Source organism: Homarus americanus, unplaced genomic scaffold, assembly GCF_018991925.1.
Source record: "Homarus americanus isolate GMGI-L3 unplaced genomic scaffold, GMGI_Hamer_2.0 scaffold24050, whole genome shotgun sequence".
NCBI classification, from domain to species: Eukaryota; Metazoa; Arthropoda; class Malacostraca; order Decapoda; family Nephropidae; genus Homarus; species Homarus americanus.
Genome location: NW_024736661.1, coordinates 576,334 through 596,019, shown reverse-complemented (window position 1 = coordinate 596,019; position 19,686 = coordinate 576,334). Strand labels below are relative to the sequence as shown.

Below are 19,686 nucleotides of genomic sequence, written 5' to 3'. Positions count from 1 at the left end.
TAAACTGAAAATTAAGTAAAAATTAGCCATATCATTGACTTTAAGTGAAACTTTTATACCTCTAAATAAATTGATATTTCTTCTAATGTAGTTTCAGTTACTATGGTGAGTTAGGAGTACACTGCTGACTGCAGTGACCAAGGCTGATGAGGACTGAAGCCAAAGAATGAGATCTTCGCTTGTCATCAACTTCAAGACCTTAACCTGACACCACCTTGTACCTACAAGGTATTTGTCAGTCCAGTAAATATTGTAACCTTAAATTAGTTGTGGCAGATACTGAGGGTTGTATGGGAACACTTTTTAATGGGTTGTCCTTTGCCATTTGAAAATTTAGTAGCCATGTGGCTATTAGTGGAAAGGACAGTTTAAGAGCAACATAACTGATAAGTATTCATCAAAATACCCAATAAAATTGCTGTATAAAATTTTTAAGTATAAAAGCTGCATTTTACTCACTTATTGACAATTATGTTGGTGCTTATTTTTGTCCTTATTATAAGGAACTTCTCCACCCAAGCTTATTACTGATTAGTTTTGTAAGTACAGTACAAACCATAATGGTGATTTGGTTGAAAGACCTGGATAAAATTGAGTGACATGATCAAAACTGAAGTGACCAAAAATCTAGTTCTTGGCTAAGATTTAATATATTGCATTACTGTAGTACAGGTTGTACCTCTAGTCCGGCAACCTTGGGACCTGACAGGTGCAGGACCATGGAAATTCGCCCTTTTCCTGGATAGTGACTTGTGCTTATGCTTGGAAGCACTAGCACCACTTTCTCTGCATCATGGTCTCTTTGAAGACATATTGAAGGGTTAAATGTTGAATAGTAGCTTCTAGAGTTTTTAATTCAACGTATTTTATTGGAACACAAAAAAAATAAATACAAATTTTGACGGCGGAAACTTGAATTTCGACGGGTTTGAACGGCCCGCCAACGTGCAGACGACATGCATAATCGTGTAAACAGCGTCATTTCTCTTATGTACAAAAGATTCATTATTGTTTATTACTGAATGTCTTTTTTATTGAATTAATGTTTGTGTGCAAAATGAGCAATACAATTCATTAATAATACGTAGAATATTAAAACACACGAGGAAATGACACAGCATTGTTTTCGTTGAATACAAAACCAGTGACTGACTGGTTCTACATATAAAACTGAAGAAAATAAGACTGGTTGTAGCTGTAGTAAAATTAATATGGTTGTTTTAAGTAATGTTATTTAATGTTAATAAATGGAACAATAGAAGTAGCTCACGATAATGGTAAAAAAAAAAGAGATTGCGTATGTAAGTGAGCACACGTGAAAACATATTACTTTACATAAGAATATGAAAGCAACACTTATTTACTGCTCATATATATTTTAATGTTTCTGAATTTGTTTTTATTGAATTAATGTTTGTGTGCAAAATTAACAATGCAATTTATTAATAATATGTGGAATATTAAAACACACGAGAAGGCGTGACTGCTGCCGGCATTGTTTATGTTAAAGCTTATAAAACCAGTGACTGATTGGTTCTACATATAAAACTGGAAGAAAATAAGACCCTGATTGTAGCTGTAGTAAAATTAATGTCAAAAAATTAATATGGTTGTTTGAAGTACCTGTAATGTTATTTAATGTTAATAAATGGAACAATATAAGTAGCCAACCATTAATGGTAAAAAAAAGTGAGACTGCGCGTATGTAAGTGCGCACATGTGAGAACATATCGTCATTACTCTACATAAGAATATGAAAGCAACGCTTATTTACTGCTCATATATATATTGAAGGGTTAAATGATGTACTCTGTATAGACAAGCAGAGAGAGAGCAGCCGAACTGCTGGATGTAAACAAACCTTAATTTCCCCGCAGCTTTTTTTTTTTTTTTTACGGGGATTAGCCCACCCGGGCATAGGTCACTGTCCCACATTGGGGCCTGAGGGGCAAAAATTTAATACTCCTGTAATAATAATAATTCAGATAAGTAAAAAAAAAAGGCTGCCTTTTGGACAAACTAAAATCGTTCCGGACCACAGAATGCGGGACTAGAGAGGTACAACCTGTAGTACAAATTTTAACCCAAACCATCTAATTACAAGACATTTCTCGTGAGAATGTGGCACATTTTGCAGACTTAAATAAGACAAGATGAACATCCGGACAGGCCAGTCCCTATAAGCTTGCAATAACCTGGATACCTATAGATTCATCATAGATCATGTTTAGAGTATCTTGATGGGAGTGGCTGTAATAAAAAAATAATTACTTTACCATATCAGATGAATACAAATGGAAGTGAAGATAGTACAGAATAATACCTGTATAGCTCGTGTGGTAGCTGTTGGTGTCACTCGGATAAATATACTATCACAGTTCCCTTTGTGCAAATTTATATCTACCACTATATTCCTTAAAACAGTCTAGCCCAAAATTTTCATAAAATAGTCTTAAAATGTGTGCTTTTATGTAATGCGAGTTTTCACTTTTTCAACCTTAAAAAATGTGGAGGGACAAGATAGAAGACTAAATTAAGATGATTGTTAACCTTTAAATGTGGAAAAGGATGGAGATTAACCCTTTGAGGAAGGTAATTTAACCCTTTAAGGAAGAAGATTTAACTTTGAGGATGATAATTTAATCCTTTCAGGATAATAATTTAACTCTCTGATGATGAGTTAATCCTCCAGGACTCAAAGGGTAAAGAGGCTTGATTTACAGCAGCCATGAGTCAAAAGACTTAAGCACCAACAGTAAAGTCGAAAAGAACAAGCATTCAATCTGTTAACTTAGTGAAGTAACCCAAAACTGATGGTTTGAGTGAAAAGATGTGGGAATGAATCTCGGCTAATGTATCCTTAGCCTTCGTATTATTATTATTCTAGTTTCTTTTAATTCAGGTTCAACCTCTTTGGTCATTTATCTCCATAGTTGTCAATCCTCAGTTACCTCAACCATATCCCTCGTCCTGAACCATTAACCAGGGTAACTGTCAGAATAAATGCAGCCGATTTATTGTCGGAATTCTTCAGTCCAAATAACATTTTCCAGCACAACACTCTTAGTAGGGGCAGCCCCAGACCTCTTACTTGTAACTCTAATAACACAGTAGGAACTCTTACCTTCTAACTATGAAGTACAGCTGAAGGTTCTCTTTATCTCACAGCCCATGTTAGCTCAAGTGTAACCCTTACTTTTCTCTGTCTTGTGGAAATTAATGATATATATTATAGATAAAGAAAAGACATTTTTTTATCTTGTATTTATTAGTGCACGAAAAAGTGACTGAGACAGTTACTGAACTCGCACACCATCAGTCTGCCATACCTAGTGGCTTGTTGTTTGAGAGGCCACCACGCACTGTCTTTGACGACAACGTGTGCGGTGTCACCATAACAAACTCAGCAAAATGAGTTCTCTCGAGGTGCTGCAAGTGTCAGGACAATTTGTGAACTATGGGAAGTTGGGGTTATGGGAGACAATTGTCGCTCTGTGTAAGCTATAGAAATAACGTAGTTTATATTGTGATTCATTTCCTTCATCACTGGCTGTCTACTCCCACCTGTTATAATAGTGTTTATAGTTAATAATCACCATACAGTACATCGAATGCAACCAATAATTAATCACAGTCAGCAAGACAATAAATGATAATAAATAATGAAATGGTGTGCTTGACAACTGAGTAGCTATGTCAGGAAGGTGGTTAATAATTATGAAAGTGGAGTCCAACCACATCAAAGGCTGGGACAGTAACGTGTTGGCTTGGTTTAAATACCTGACTGTCGCACCCATTAACAGCAAGAATGAGGAAATACGCACTATTTATATACGTAAAGGAACCTGTAATGATTAGTGTGTATACAATGTTTGCATGTATACGATATCTAAAACTCCTAGAATAGAATGTTGGAATCACAGACTGAAAATGCGTACTGCAGTCACTCAACAAGATGCAACAACAATGGAATGATAAGATTATATTTTCACACGCCCATGGGCAAGAAAAGATAGAAGTAAAAAGCTAAAATGCAAATATTAATTCTTGTTTTGAGTGTTCAGTAACTGCTAATGTGTTTTGCCTTAAGGTCCAGCCTCCTCCTCTTCTCAACTACTGCCTTCTTTGGTCGATGATAAAACTTCATCTGCAGCCAACGCCTTCTCTTCATCTGTACGATTTTCAGGATTCACAGTAGCTTCGTCCTTCTCTCCCATCTTTGTGTTACTGTCAAAATTGTCTCCATCTTTGGGTTCTGCTCCAGCATTGTCAAACACTATTTCATCTGGGTCTGGAGCTCTGGGCAAGAACTCCTCCTCCGGGAACATGCGTGTAAACACATTCTTGGCCTGGAAAATACAACCCCATTTTTAAGTACAGAGTACTGTACAGTATCCCGTATTACTTGTTTAAAACACACACATAGATGGATGGACAGACACACACACACTAAAAAATTTCATCCATTTCATTGTGGTCCCAGTCTCTGAGAAGAAATGTTTGTTTATTATGAAGAAAACTCACCTGGTCAATGGCAAAGTCATAGTCCAGTTCAGTGTCCGGCCCAGAGCAGAGGTATACATTAGTTGGGGCGCCACTCACCAAATCACAAGCAGACAAATCAACCTAAAAAACAAACACACTAAATTGTAGTATATCCTGTCAACTCTAGACCCAATGTTTTTACTTTAACATGTTTCACAGCCAGAAATGTCTAATGGGAAAAAAAAGTAAGAAGGGGCATGAATGTGTGGAAAATGGCTTTAAGACTTTGATGATTACAAAAAGGAAAGAAGTGTTGGACAAAGATCTGACCAGAGTATACTTAAGTGGTATGGCCATCATGTTCTGGTATCACCCAAGCACTGCCATCAGGTAATTGCGGCTATTTCATCTATATGAGTTTGGAAAATAACAGTAATATGATGGCCAACGTGATGGTGGTATATAACAAGTTCAGGGTGTGATTCTCCTAAAAGACTGAGAGGTTGAGGTGTACAGACTGTTGACTCACCAGGTTGAAGTACAGACTCATGAGGACAGTTGGCTGGCTGGTAGCTCCACAGCCAAAGAGCCGCTGTACTGCAATCTTCAGATCCTCCTCTGCATCATACCCCTGGCAAGTCATGTGCACACAGTCTGTTTAGCATAAGGAAAAACATGATGAATATTAATACATTGCAGTTCTTCAAGAGTTTCACTGCTCGTGTTACTCTGGAAAGGTCACACATGGTCAATGACCACTCAAATAAAAATCCATGAAAATTCTTCCCTTATTGATCTTTGCTGTCAATTTTCATGAAACTAGGATTTAAAACGGAAGACTTATCATGTGTACTGTACATATAGACCTATAATCACCTGCACAACAACAGACATAGCTCGTGGCACAATCACATTATTTTATGTTGTCGCTCTCTTGAATACAGACTATTTTTACGTTTTTACATTAAAATTATTGGTCATATTGATAATATAAAGCGCAGTGCAGTGTTGATTTAAATAAAATAATCTTTAATTACAGCTAGTGAACTTAAAATTTTATTGGTGAAATTACTGCATCAAGCATGGGTCCAAAGAAAGGCAATTTTTCCTTCTCTTCTCCTCCACTTCTAATTCCCATCATCATCAGCAACATTCTATATACACACCTCAAAGTAAGTGTACTTTACTGCATTTTGTTTATATTTTGTATGTACTTTTCTGTGAGCTGGAATCAATATCCCATTTAAATAATGGATTCGGTTAATGAACGACTCTGTGGAATGAATTGTGTTTGTTAACCAAAGGACCAATGTACTGTATCAATCCCGACTTACATTGATTGACGAAAAGATGAATCTTTGAACAGCCAATGAGGAAGGAGCTTATGATCAGTTGTTGGTAGTCCATACAGTATGATTCTGAACATATTAAAAGTAATTATTGTTTTAGTAACGCTTTACTCCTTTCCCGATTATAACCCCGGCAACTGGGGCTGCACAGAACGAAGATGATATGGTTTGGTCTCTAACCGACGTGTGAGGTTACATTATTTTAAACACCAGTACTTCCTTTAAGGCTATCTACTTTGAAGAAACTCACATAAATCTTTGGGACAGACACCAGAGCCTCCTCCAACTTCAAGGATGGTCACTATCTGGGGGTTACCGTCCTTGGCAGGTAGACGCAGTAGGGTCAGTTGTTCTTTTTCATTGGGCAGGATGGACCTAGTGAATAAGTTCGAGTGACATTAATCCCATGATATATAATACTGTTTACAGTATTATTTGTCCTCGGCCTTGAATACAGTTATACTTTATTCCTTATATAGTCACCCTTACCATATAGCAGAGATAACATGACCAACCTATCAATAATAAATATTCCTCGGGATAAACTCGGCTGCTTGGGTGAACTCCCAATAGCAGCGTACTCCTGTGGGGCGTAGGCAGCGTCTATCACTAGGTGAGAACACTTAAAACGCTGCCCCTCAGACACTAAACCAAGGCAAGTGTTTCCAGAGTTGATGATGAGTGATGACACTGGCCGTCGTAAGATATATGTTCCTTCAAACACCGCACATAATCTGTAAGGGAGGAATACTACTGATAAAGGTTTACATATATCAGAATAAAACACAAGGAATGGACACCTCACTAAACCCAGCACATGTTGGGCCAAGTTGACTGGACAAGTACTGAACAGACTAAAAAATAACCTAAATGAAATTGGCAAAAAGCAGAATTTGACTAAGATGAGGCTGTTGTATGTGTTATGAGAACAATAACTCCAAATAAAAATATTTCACAAGCTACTTCAGGTTTAGTAAAGGATTCTACTATTATGTACTTGTATTATATTCATAAGACCAAGAGCTACAGGCTATGAGCTACTCATTCACTCGTGTTTAAATTATGAAAGTCCCAAAATTATATTTTGGTCATTCTTGTGGATTTGAGACTTGAAATAATTCCACATTATAATTTGGCTAATTATTTGATTTGTGTATATTCTAGATGTTATTTTATTCATATTTTAGTTAGAATTAAGCTTTACTCATTTAAAACTAACTTTTTTAAGTGAACATATTTACAGTACATATTCTTCAACATACTGATTAAAGACCATGGTTAAAAACCCTCAAATCAAGTAATTATTGCTCATGAAAATAATAAAACGCCACATACCACAAAGGAGCTCAATGACTACTCACCTACAGAAGGCTTGAGGAAGCTCCCCACAGCCATACATAGAAAACAGGAAGGGTGTAGTCCCATAGCGGCCCAAACTTGTGAGAAACAGTTTCATCCTTTCCAACCCTTCCTTACAAGGCACATCGCCCACTACCATGGCAATAGAATCCGTCACAAAGTGTGTTATATTGTCGGTGAGCTTACGGGACTTCAGGAAGTCAACAAATGGCTTGTCAGCATATTCTGAAAAATGTTTCATGATCAACATAAACTGGACCATCTACTTCCATCACAGGCAAATATGTTCCTGTTCCTAATTTGCCATTTCTTTCTTACTCAGGTACTCGATTATAATCAGGAATTTATATTAAGATTCATCATGATTATTTCTCCTCCAGCTCTTACTCTAACACAGTGGTACAGTATCTGCCAATGTTTGAGGTTTAGTGCTGAACAGAACGCAGTGAGTGATGTACCCAGAAATTTTGTCCCCCCCGGGGGGGAGAATTTGAACATAATTGACGTTTTATATTTACTAAAAGTTTTTTCTTTGCAGGAGTTATTAATTAACACTAATTACTCAAATGTTTACATTAAGAACCCAGATCCTCTATCAGCATGTAAAAAGAGTACCTTTGTATGAAATTTGAACAAAATTCACTGGCGTCTATTATACTGTAATAGAGGTTTTACTGTACTCCAGAATGCAAACTAAGGATGGTGTCACCTTCTAGCTGCTCTGGCTGTTGGTCGTAACTGTGACAGAACTCGAGGAACTTCATGAGGAGTCTCTTCTCTACCAGGGAGACGGAGCTGGTGGTGAAGACGTCACTACGAGAGCACGGCACCACCAGTAAGCTTCCCTCGTCCCCGCCATTCACCAACCATGTCAGTACACGGGTGATGCATTTAAACTCTGCATACCTGTAAGTATCTTAACGTTACGACTTTGTACTAACTTATCTACAACTCTTACTTACCTGCAAAGATTACATATAGTTAGTCTTATTACACCACTTGCTATTAATGCTTCTCAAATCATTCCTCAGTGAAATAAACTGGAAGGTTTTTGTACTACTAAACAGGAGACAAAAACTAAAGTTACAAACAATGTGAACAATAAATCACCATCATTTTCTCAGAGGAAACATAAATAATGAGAGATGGTGAAACTAAATTCCCCAAACCTAGAGTTGTGTTAATAAGACCCATTTGTTGTCTCTAGTAGCAAATGCCAAAGGTACAAAAACGGACGGGAAAAATTAACCATCGCATACATAGAAAATATCTTCTGGTTACATAAAGAAGCACAAAGAATTTCACAAGCATTTCCTTACAGCACTGGTCCGCTGGAGGTCCCGAAGTGTGAATAGCAATAAGACAATCCTTACCTGGCAACATTGGAGGAGATGAGAAGTTCGACAAGAGCGCCACGGGAAAACAACAGCTGCAACAGAGGAGATAACATTACAGTACTATACATACTACTATCCATTCGGGCGGTTGGTCTATCCAGTGTGAGTACAGGAGGAAACCTGTCATGTTTGATAATGACACACACACACGAGGCAGAACAGTCATCACCAATATCACAAGAGACTTAAGATTCCTTCACCAGCATTAACACCACCACCATACCTTAGGAGCCAAATCCAGGTTAAACTTTCTGGAGAGCTGCATCATCTCCTCCTGCGACCATGTCTTGATTTCTTTAGCTTCGTCTTTGGTTTCGGCCTTTGGTGTAGTAGTCTCTTCGCTTGAACCTTCCCCCGAGTCATCTTTAGTTGCACTTTCTTCACTCGCTGTTGGAGCTTCATCACTGCAAGACTTCAACTTGGAATCATCCTCCGAACTACACGTGTTGTTGATTGAGGGTCTCGGAGCTTTCCTGAAGTGTAAAAATTGTTAATGTTCGGTTGGGTTAGGATAGCATTAGGGTGTTTAATCGTCAGGTGAAATAAGCTGCGGACTGGGTTTTTTAATCATCAGGTGAAATAAGTTAGGGGTGTTTCATCATTAACTGTAATAAGCTGGGATGTTCAAATCAAGTGAAATACTGGAGTGTAGTTTGGGAATATAAACGTCAAAGCCACTTACTGTGCGTGCCAGGAAAGCTTGACTTTAGAGTAAACTCGCCGAGGATCGCTTGTTGGTGCTAGTTTCTCTCCTTCCTCTAGTGCACACTCTTCTAAAAAAATAAAATAAAAAATAAATAAATATAATTAAATCAATAAAAAATAAATAATTAAATCAATAAAAAAGAATAGAAATTAATAAATGAAGGATTAAACGAATAACAAATACCATGTAATACAGTACAGCGAAACCCCCATTTAACGGACTAAATAGAGAGGAAAGTCCGTTATATCGAGGGTCAGTTAGATGTGAGACCTCCATCTAATGAACAATATAGAGATGAAAGTCCATTATGAAACTGGGGTGGAGAATAAAGGGGATAAGTGAAAACAAAATCTGCTCAGGACTTGGGGAAATTCTTAATTTCCCGTGAACGTTTCTTCTCCTCGATTTTTATTTTTATAGCCCTAGCCTATCACTTTATATACACCTGTACTACATCAACTTCCACCTATTATTTACCTGAGATTTATACAAGAGAGATAGAGAAAATGACTCGCTCTGAAAAACTTACATACACAAGTTTAACCTTTACTACCTGTGTTTTTTGTCTCCTGGTGTGATGCTGTGTGTTCCTCCACCCACTGCTCAATGTTCCGCAGTGTGAAGGATGCCCACTGGCCCCCATAGTAGTCATTTCTGTCAAAGACAAAATAAAAAATAAACTCTGTCCAATTACGAAGGTTACGATGCATATGTGAGCAGTCTGTGAGAGTGGACGTGTGAGGTGAAAGGAGTTGACAGGAAAGAAGAACACACAATCAATGATGTAATAAGAATCTTCCCTTCTACTTCCACAATACACAAAGCACTGTACTGTCCTGTATACTATGATGCATATATTCCAATAAATAACTTTATATAAACACTATTTACAACAGGTAATAGGAGGCTGCAAATATTGATAACAGTGTTAGATTAAAAGCTCATATGCTGGTCACACTTTACTGAACTGTATTTAGAGCTGAGGCATGTCTACTTACTTGTCAATGTGAAGGACCTTCTTGCCAACACGTGCCGAGGCTGCTGCCACTATACACTCCACCAGTCCTGTACAACATACAATAATAATCATTCCACAACAAGACAATCATTATCCCTTCACCACCCATTACAAATCTTTAACAGTGACACCTGATATTTCACACCCATATAGTGTAACTTATTCTACCTTCAGGACCCCTTCCATTTTTTACAAACCTCAGGTGTCTACAGTGTTTATAATACCTAGGCTCTCACCTTCTGAACTGGTCAGTAATTATGACTAAACTACTAACTCACAAGGTCTTCAATCTTTTTTTTACGTTGTAAAAAATTTTGTTAACGAGTTTTCTGGAATCCCTCTTCTAAACTATGAAAGAATTACTAAAAGGTGCAGCAAAATTGACAAAAATCTATTTTATAATGCAGGTACTGTGAATTTACACAAGAAACATTAAGTAGACCATAGCCTAAAGAGTAAAAAAAAAAAAAATACTGTATATTAAAGTTTAGCAGTACTGTGCTGTACTGAGGATACTGTTCCATAAGCATAAGGATTATAATCCAGTAATATGTATAAGCTAATCATCATTCCTAGTTTAAGCATAATTAGTTTCTCATTATCTAAGCATAGTAAAATATAAGCTTGTGTAATATTTCTAGGTCATTTGTGGACTGTATTTGACATCTCTGGGGTCATGTTTGGTACACAGCTTCCAACCTTAAACTTGACCTTTGGCCAATTAGAATCATGGCGATTTTATGGACATTTCTTAAGGAAAATAAGTGTGTCTTATGGGCCGGAAAATACAGTAGCCCTATACTATTTTATGGACAACTGTAGTAAAAAGTTGTTCTTTACCTTGAGAATAATTAACATTCATCTCAAACAGTCAAATAAACCCAACCTAAAACTAAAGTAACTGATATTCTAATATTAGGTTAAACAGGTTAGGTTAGGTTGTTCAACTGGCTGGTAGTTGTAGTCTCACAGCTGCCATTTTAAGCAGCTATTTAGAACAGATCCTTTTTTTGTGTGTATTACAGTATTAAATATTTGGGTAAGATTATGTTTCCTTAAAAGTAATAGATAATTCATTGTCTTCAAACTAACACTATACACTTAATTCAGTTCACCAAGAAAATTCATAACTACTGGTGTACTTGGGGGGTAGGTGATGCTAGATTTAATAACCTGAAGAAAACAACAAAAATCATAATATATAACCTTACAACATTGGACTATTCTTATGGTAAGGTACAGCTTCTTTACGCAAGTCTTTTAAAGACTTACTGATCACGTACCGTAGGTTAAGTTAGATTAAGTTCTTGATTTAGTCGCTTTTATTTATTGTGCCATCCTCTCAAGGTCAAAAGATCAGTTTACAGTATAGTGTGAGGGGCACCATACTGTCTACATAGAGTAAACATTTATAAAAAACACAAACAATTTAACACGTAAAATAGCGTCAATGAGACTCAAATGACTGACATTGTTTGATGTTACTTAAATCATTTTGTCCTTTCATTCAAGTTAAACTGTTAACTAGTTAACATCAGAAAAATTTAAGTAAATTGATATAAAATACAGAATAATATAACCATAATGCACTTATATATTAACACCATTCACTCTTGTAATGATATATATATATATATATATATATATATATATATATATATATATATATATATATATATATATATATATATATATATATATATATATATATATAGTGTACGTGTGTGTTAAGTAATTGGTTAGTTAGTATTTTTTGAACTCATGTTGTTATATAAACCTAATTAAAATACTAATAAGACGTCATCAAGTATGGGGGCTCAACAGTTGTTTATTATTAATTAAACTAGACTTGCTGCGAGGAAGCTGTTGAGATAACACATGTAATAAGTTAAATTACAACATAATCTGTCATATATCACCGCTATGTGAGTGACTCGGTCCTATATATAAATCATTTAGTCGAAAACTTCCAAGTCTAGAAACCTCCACACCTGTCACTGTGACCTCTTCCTCCTTGGCCTCTACTGACCTGTACCAACCACGATGACGTCATATTCTGTCGGCAGCTCCGCCTCCATTCTTATTTATTCCTCTTATTTCTACTTCCTTCTGCCTCCTGCAAGTTATTGGGTGGTAAAGGTAAATAAGAGCAGCTGCCCCGCCCGTCCCCGTCTGTTTGTTGTGGTGACGACACTAGTGTGAGTCAGACCACCAACTTGTGTCTCCTTCCCGTGATGGCTCATGTTAAAAAAGGGCCGAATGCAACTCTTAAGGCATTATTTTCTTTTCAAGCTTAAGAAATACAAAATTAACTTAATCAAATAATATAAAGTTAGTTAAAGCCGGTTTTGATCTAATTAATTTATATAAACAGGAATATGCGAGTTCCCGAGTATGCTCGTGGTGTATTTTTAGCATTACGTGTAGGGTGGGGTGGGTGGGGTGTGCGGTCAATAGATGGCGTTGCATTTATAGTCTGGTTTCTCGAATATTCGTAAAAAGTAAATAATAATAATAATTATTATTATTCAAAATCGCCACGTTTATAAACAATGCAATATGACTACTATTTTTTTATTACTTTTATCTTCTCCACTAATTGCCTCGTTGATTGATTGATTGATACGTTTATTGAGATACAAAAAACATTAATACATCTCAAAGGGATGAAGTGACATAAGTCATCCCCGCCCCAGTCCAGGAATGTCCCTCTCAGGATTCACATAAATCCCTAATATTTCATATAATCAGTTATAGTACATAGTTATATTCTAGATGCAAAATTTCTATATTTCTTTAATATTTCATCTATTTTCCTATTTTTAAACATCCACTCTATTTGCATGGGGACATTATTTATATGGGCATTTCCATATACATTAAGCAATGGGCATTCCAGCATATAATGTGGCAGGGTATGGGATCTGGATGTTCTACAAACTCTACATTCTTTATCCTGTTCACTTCTCTCAGCTCCAAGTTCCCAATAATATTTATATCCTAATCTTAACCTCATATACACTGAATCTTTCCACCTACTCCTATCTTTCCCATATGTAAATTTTGTGCTCATGAGAACATGATGGTAATGTTTCATTGTTTCACTTTTCTCGTATATTTAATTCCTTTTGAAATTATCTTCTATTGATTGTATTTTCCGTAATTTGCTCCTTAATTTTTTCAAGGTTTTAGTACATATTATGTCGATCTCGGCCTTTTCCGTGGCTCTTTTTGCTATTATATCTACTGCTTCATTAAGACCAATGCCTACATGTGAAGGGACCCATACAAATTGAACATTATGGCCATTTTTCCTTATTGTATTTACTAATTTTCTACATGAACCAATAATGTGTTCAAAGACTGGACTCCCACTGTTCAAAGAATCCAAAGCTGCCCTACTATCAACAAAAAAATATGCATCTTTATACATATTTACAACATTTTCCAATCCTACTAACATTGCATATAACTCAGCTTGTGTTGATGATATAAAACTGCTCAACCGAAGTCCAATTTTGATGTCATCATTTCCTTGTTCTGTGTACTGTCTTATAAGGATCCCACACCCTGCCCTGCCACTTGACAACTGAACCGTCACAATATACATGCAATGTGTTTATTTTAGGCAAATTACTAATCTTATTCCCATATAAAGCCCTTAACTGTCCTGGTTCATGTAATGATTTCTTCATTGTGAGAGGCACTATGTCTAACTCTACTTCTCGTTCTTCCCAGGGTGGATTCTTACAACTCTTCTGAACAGCTGTACACCAGTCTGCCAGATTACATTTTTTAATAATATTTACTAATCCATTCATGTATCCTCTCTTGCCTTGCCTGCAGAAGGTCCTTTTATCTTTTAAACCATCATTTATATCTTGTACAAATTTACCCCCACTGTTCCCTCTCATTAATCGAACTGCTGCAACTGTATTAATTTCATTGACCCTCTGTGAAATGCTCTGTAACCCTAGTTCCATTTTCATTATCTCAATCATTGCATTCTTTTGACATCCTAGAATTATTCTCATTGCTTCATTTTGCATGATCTCAAGCTTCCGTAGCCTTCCTTCACCAGTACAAGAGAGGACAGGTGCTGCATAGTCTATGAGTGATCTGATGGTAGAAATATACATCATTCTCAGTATGGGTACCCCAGCACCTTTACCACAACATGCTGGAGCCTTCAAGGGCTGTAATCTTGCTCTACATTGAGTGAGGACATGATGTATTTCTGCCTCTTTACTTTCACTAGTAAAGCCAATATACAATCCTAAATATTTATACTTTGACACTTTCTCAACAATTTTTCCATTTAGAAAAACGGATTCAGTTCCTCTTCCTTTACATTCACTTTTGGTTTTTTCTTCATTGATGACTAAGCCCATCTTTTGAGAAAGAACACTAAAATTATTCAGTTATGTTTGCCATGAATTGAGTAAAGAAAATGGGTTAGATCAGCTGTTCTTGTACAGTACAGAAATAGTTTTGTTTACAAGAAGCACAGCTAGCTGGTGGACACTAATAGGATTAAGTAATAAATAAATGGAAAAAAAGTACCTCAATATCAATTTAATAATAACCTGTAGAAAAAGGGGAAGAAAAGTTCTCGTTTTATTTTTCGTAGGCCCCCAATATCTCGTAGGCCCTAGGCACTGTGCCTACTGTGCCTAATGGATAATCCGGGCCTGCTTGTGTGTGCCTTCTTTCAAAAGAGGCTCAAAGCTGCGATGCTCCCGTCCCAGTTGTACTGCTTATTTTAATTTTTCAAGGAAGGTCATCGGGCATGACTGGAAAAATTAATCTCTTCCTGACACGACCAACATTACCTTGTGTGTGTTCTTGTCTGCTTCCTTCAAATTCCATACTTTGCTCTGTTCTTGATCCATTCTCCACTATCTCCTTTCTGTTATTTCCATTATTATTACCACCCTCACACGTTTTTTGTCCTAGATGTTTTTGTCTCTTCTCCTCTCTCACTTCTCCGCTTTCACTGTCCTCTTGCCAGCTTGTCTCCCTCATCCTTTTAGAAATTTCTTTCTTTTTCACTACCTCTTGTTGTAGCTGTATTTTCTCACTTTCGAACTTCCCTTGTGCTTCATCACTCGTATTAGACTCATCACTACTCAACTCAAGGTCTTCAAGAACTTCGTCCAATACTATCTTTTCTTTACTCTTCCATGTAGAGTTCTTAAGCGATAATTCACTTTCCGTGGGGCAATGTTGACATCCCACAACACCCAGCCAGGAGTGATGGGACCCCGAGCAGTTATTTTCGTGTGGTAAATAGTAAGTTCCCAACACCAAAGTTGCTTGACGATACTTATTTTATCCTCAGGTCCTTATACACAAGTAGGTAAGTCTATATATCCTTCAGATAATGTAATAGGCTCGAAAACATTCCAAATTTGGGAGCTAGCACTCACAGCTGTGTTTACCAGTGCCCGCCACCCAACCGAGAATTGTCTCGTTAGTAGCTTAAAAGGTCGGTCACGTTCTCAGATTCGCCACATACGTTTTGCGCTTGACCTTAAAATACACCTTTGACGCTTTGTAGTCTATAGCAACCTGGTGCTTAAGGAGCATTTTTTTACCCATCAGCATGTCATCTAATTCCATTGGCACTACTGGTTAATTAACGCCGCCCTCGATGAAGTCTTTTCCATGCAGGTGTAGTCTTATTCTTTGTGGAATTTCTGGACACTCGTTCTCTCTTAAGAATTTGTTACTGACGGTAAACTCCTTGCTGTATCCTGAGTCAATCATGAGTGACTTAGGACAACCAGAACGAGATTAATTATAGTAGGCGGCAAAGGTCGGATTGGATAATATTTTATCTAAGTGCTCTCTTTATGCGTTTGTCATGGGTTTATCAAATACACTCTCGTCTTTGAAGTGAAGCTTAACTTTATCGGCGGCGTCAAATTTATGCACGATGCCCAGACGCTTCATAGTCCTATAGTCCATCATGCAGTACTTCTTACCGTTAGCTGTCTCAAACTCAAGAGGTAAGATTTCAATGTCACAATAAATCTTTTTATCGTTTTCTAGTATTATCTCAACGTTGGGTACGTAGCGATACTCCATTTGAAAGATTCCGTCCCAAAGGACACAGTTTCTCTTAATTTTTTTTGTTTCTGTGCCCAGGAGACCAATTATCATGGCCACGCTGTAGGAGACGAAAGTTCTGCTGGTGCCAGAATCTACCATCATGTTGATGGAATAACCGTTTATAATGACTGGCAACAACCCTCTACTAGTGACGCTGAAGGAGGGGAGGTCCTTCAGATTGGGCATCTTGGCCCTCTTCGGGGGAGGATCCAGATATACAGTTAAGGTGCCGTTTTCCATCTCGGGCTACGCATAGGCTCTTTTAGTTCCCCGACAATCCGGGTTGCTCTTTAGCATAGTGATAGTACCTGATCGTAACTTCATATTCGCAATTATATTTATTACAACAGCAAAGAGAATATTACCTTTTTTGATATACGATCATTAAATATATTGTCAGAATGGAATCACACAACTAACCTCAGTGTACTTGTCAGTCTGGTGAAGGTAATTCTTGATAACAGTGAAGTGAAAATGATATTGATGTCAGTGTAGTGAAGATAACATTGATGTCAGTGTAGTGAAGATAATACTTGATGTCAGTGTAGTGAAAATAATTTTGATGTCAGTGTAGTGAAGATAATATTGATGTCAGTGTAGTGAAGATAATATTGATGTCAGTGTAGTGAAGATAATATTGTCAGTGTAGTGACGATAATACTTGATGTCAGTCTGAAGGTAATACTTGATATCAGTGTAGTGAAAATAATATTGATGTCAGTGTAGTGAAGATAATACTTGATGTCAGTGTAGTGAAGATAATATTGATGTCAGTGTAGTGAAGATAATATTGTCAGTGTAGTGACGATAATACTTGATGTCAGTCTGGTGAAGGTAATACTTGATATCAGTGTAGTGAAAATAATATTGATGTCAGTGTAGTGAAGGTAATATTGATGTCAGTGTAGTGAAGATAATACTTGATGTCAGTGTAGTGAAGATAATACTTGATGTCAGTGTAGTGAAGATAATTTTGATGTCAGTGTAGTGAAGATAATATTGTCAGTGTAGTGACGATAATACTTGATGTCAGTCTGGTGAAGGTAATACTTGATATCAGTGTAGTGAAAATAATATTGATGTCAGTGTAGTGAAGGTAATATTGATGTCAGTGTAGTGAAGATAATACTTGATGTCAGTGTAGTGAAGATAATACTTGATGTCAGTGTAGTGAAGATAATTTGATGTCAGTGTAGTGAAGGATGTCAGTGTAGTGAAGGTAACATTGATGTCAGTGTAGTGAAGATAATATTGATGTCAGTGTAGTGACGATAATACTTGATGTCAGCCTGGTGAAGGTAATTTTGATGTCAGTGTAGAGAAAGTAATGCTTGTCAGTGTAGTGAAGATATTACTTGATGTCAGTGTAGCGAAGATAATATTGATGTCAGTGTAGTGACGATAATACTTGATGTCAGCCTGGTGAAGGTAATACTGATGTCAGTGTAGAGAAAGTAATGCTTGTCAGTGTAGTGAAGATAATATTGATGTCAGTGTAGTGAAGATATTACTTGATGTCAGTGTAGTGACGATAATACTTGATGTCAGCCTGGTGAAGGTAATACTTGATGTCAGTGTAGTGAAGATAATATTGATGTCAGTGTAGTGAAGATAATATTGATGTCAGTGTAGTGACGATAATACTTGATGTCAGCCTGGTGAAGGTAATACTTGATGTCAGTGTAGTGAAGATAATATTGATGTCAGTGTAGTGACGATAATACTTGATGTCAGCCTGGTGAAGGTAATACTTGATGTCAGTGTAGTGAAGGTAATACTTGATGTCAGTGTAGTGAAGGTAATACTTGATGTCAGTGTAGTGAAGATAATATTGATGTCAGTGTAGTGAAGGTAATACACCACGATAGTTTTATGATTTTTTTTTACGGGGATTAGCCCACCAGGTACAGGTCACTGACCCACATAGGGTCCTGAGGGGGCGAAAATGTAATAATAATAATAATAATGATAATAATAATAATAATAATAATAATAATAAAGAAGAAACCCGTAACAATATCTGTGTATGTTTTATTGTTTCACAGCTACAAGTGATTTGGAAACATGACATAAATTTTTAACATTCTGAGATAAAGAATGTGATGCTATATTTCCGTTTTATATATAAAAAGGCTAATATCACTGCACTACATTTTGTTTACAGTACAATATGGCTCAAGACATACCAGATGTCTAGATGCAAAAGGCTATTTTATTTATATTTTTACTAAGAAAACGTCAATAAATATTACACTATGCTCTCTACACTATAACACCAACCACATAAATAACAGGAATAATAACATTGGTATACATATAAATAATAACTCACATGAGATTCATTACCACAGTAGTAATGAATAATATAAATAATAGTGTAGGAAATTTATATATTAACACTGGTAAAGATAAATAATAGGACAACAGAAATAAATTATATTAAAAAGACTACTGAAAATAATAAGAAGGGAAAACGCCTAACACTGTATCAAGGAATATTATACAGCATAGTGACGCCAAGGAAACAGCTACACCTCTTAGTGATTTTCTACCAGGAGATGATTAGAGACAGGGAATGGGTGTCACTGATTCACGCACTGCTAATACTTCAATCCTTCTTTAATAAATAGATATAAAAATATAGCCATATACAATGGGAGAAAGCAGGGCGGATATATCAGGCAAGTGTATGTGTCTGATTGTGTTGTTCCGTAGGGTATATAGTAATGTAGTTAAGGTCTAATTTTATCTACAATGGATATATTGAGACTCGGTTACATCATACAGTTTATGGAGAGTTGCGTCAATAGCCTTCTGCCCGGTAAGGTAGATATAGAGGTGATATACCATAATAACCTCGACTTGTCAACACCAACCATTGATAGTATACTGTATTATTTTACAAGTGGGCTCTCAAAAGATGTTTGCAAATGAATAGCTGCTAAAGGTAGATCTCACCCATCTCTATCACTTTTTTGTATGGAATTTCTATCGCAATTTACAAGTAAGTCAGATATCTAAAATTGCTGGTATTTTACCGTAAATACTTCTCCGAATAATGTGTCGCTGGCTCCAGGGGGGGAGGGGGCACAGCGAGCCCACCCACCTGGGGGTTTTGGGGAGCACTACACTAAGCCCCATGATTTTTTTTATATTTATTTATTTTTTAAATTTGACCATTATCATGGTTAATATATAGGACTAACCAGCGGACGAGTTATTTGTATTTCTGTTTATTTTCATCAGTGAGTTCTGATA

The 19,686-nt window shown here is 36.6% G+C and overlaps 1 protein-coding gene across 1 annotated transcript; it reads right to left on the bottom strand.

The window, feature by feature from the left end:
* Positions 1–1,985: 1,985 nt before the first annotated feature.
* On the bottom strand, positions 1,986–12,530 carry LOC121872364 (rab proteins geranylgeranyltransferase component A-like). The gene is made up of 13 exons (XM_042375095.1): positions 12,344–12,530; positions 10,295–10,361; positions 9,850–9,950; positions 9,273–9,363; positions 8,814–9,063; positions 8,567–8,622; positions 7,903–8,099; positions 7,196–7,418; positions 6,350–6,568; positions 6,085–6,209; positions 5,015–5,139; positions 4,525–4,626; positions 1,986–4,349 (listed from the first exon to the last, which is right to left on the bottom strand). The coding sequence occupies exons 1-13, from the start codon at positions 12,390–12,392 to the stop codon at positions 4,110–4,112; spliced, it is 1,845 nt and encodes a 614-aa protein (XP_042231029.1). The 5' UTR covers positions 12,393–12,530; the 3' UTR covers positions 1,986–4,109.
* Between the last annotated feature and the right edge of the window lie 7,156 nt (positions 12,531–19,686).

Bases quoted from the DNA above. Each gene is read 5' to 3' on its own strand.
- LOC121872364 (XM_042375095.1), bottom strand. From the start codon at position 12,392: ATGGAGGCGGAGCTGCCGACAGAATATGACGTCATCGTGGTTGGTACA. The intron at 9,364-9,849 runs GTAGTAAAGGTT...TTATTTTTTTAG, and splicing joins CCAGGAGACAAAAAACACAG to AAGAGTGTGCACTAGAGGAA. The intron at 8,100-8,566 runs GTAAGGATTGTC...AGATACTTACAG, and splicing joins ATCTCCTCCAATGTTGCCAG to GTATGCAGAGTTTAAATGCA.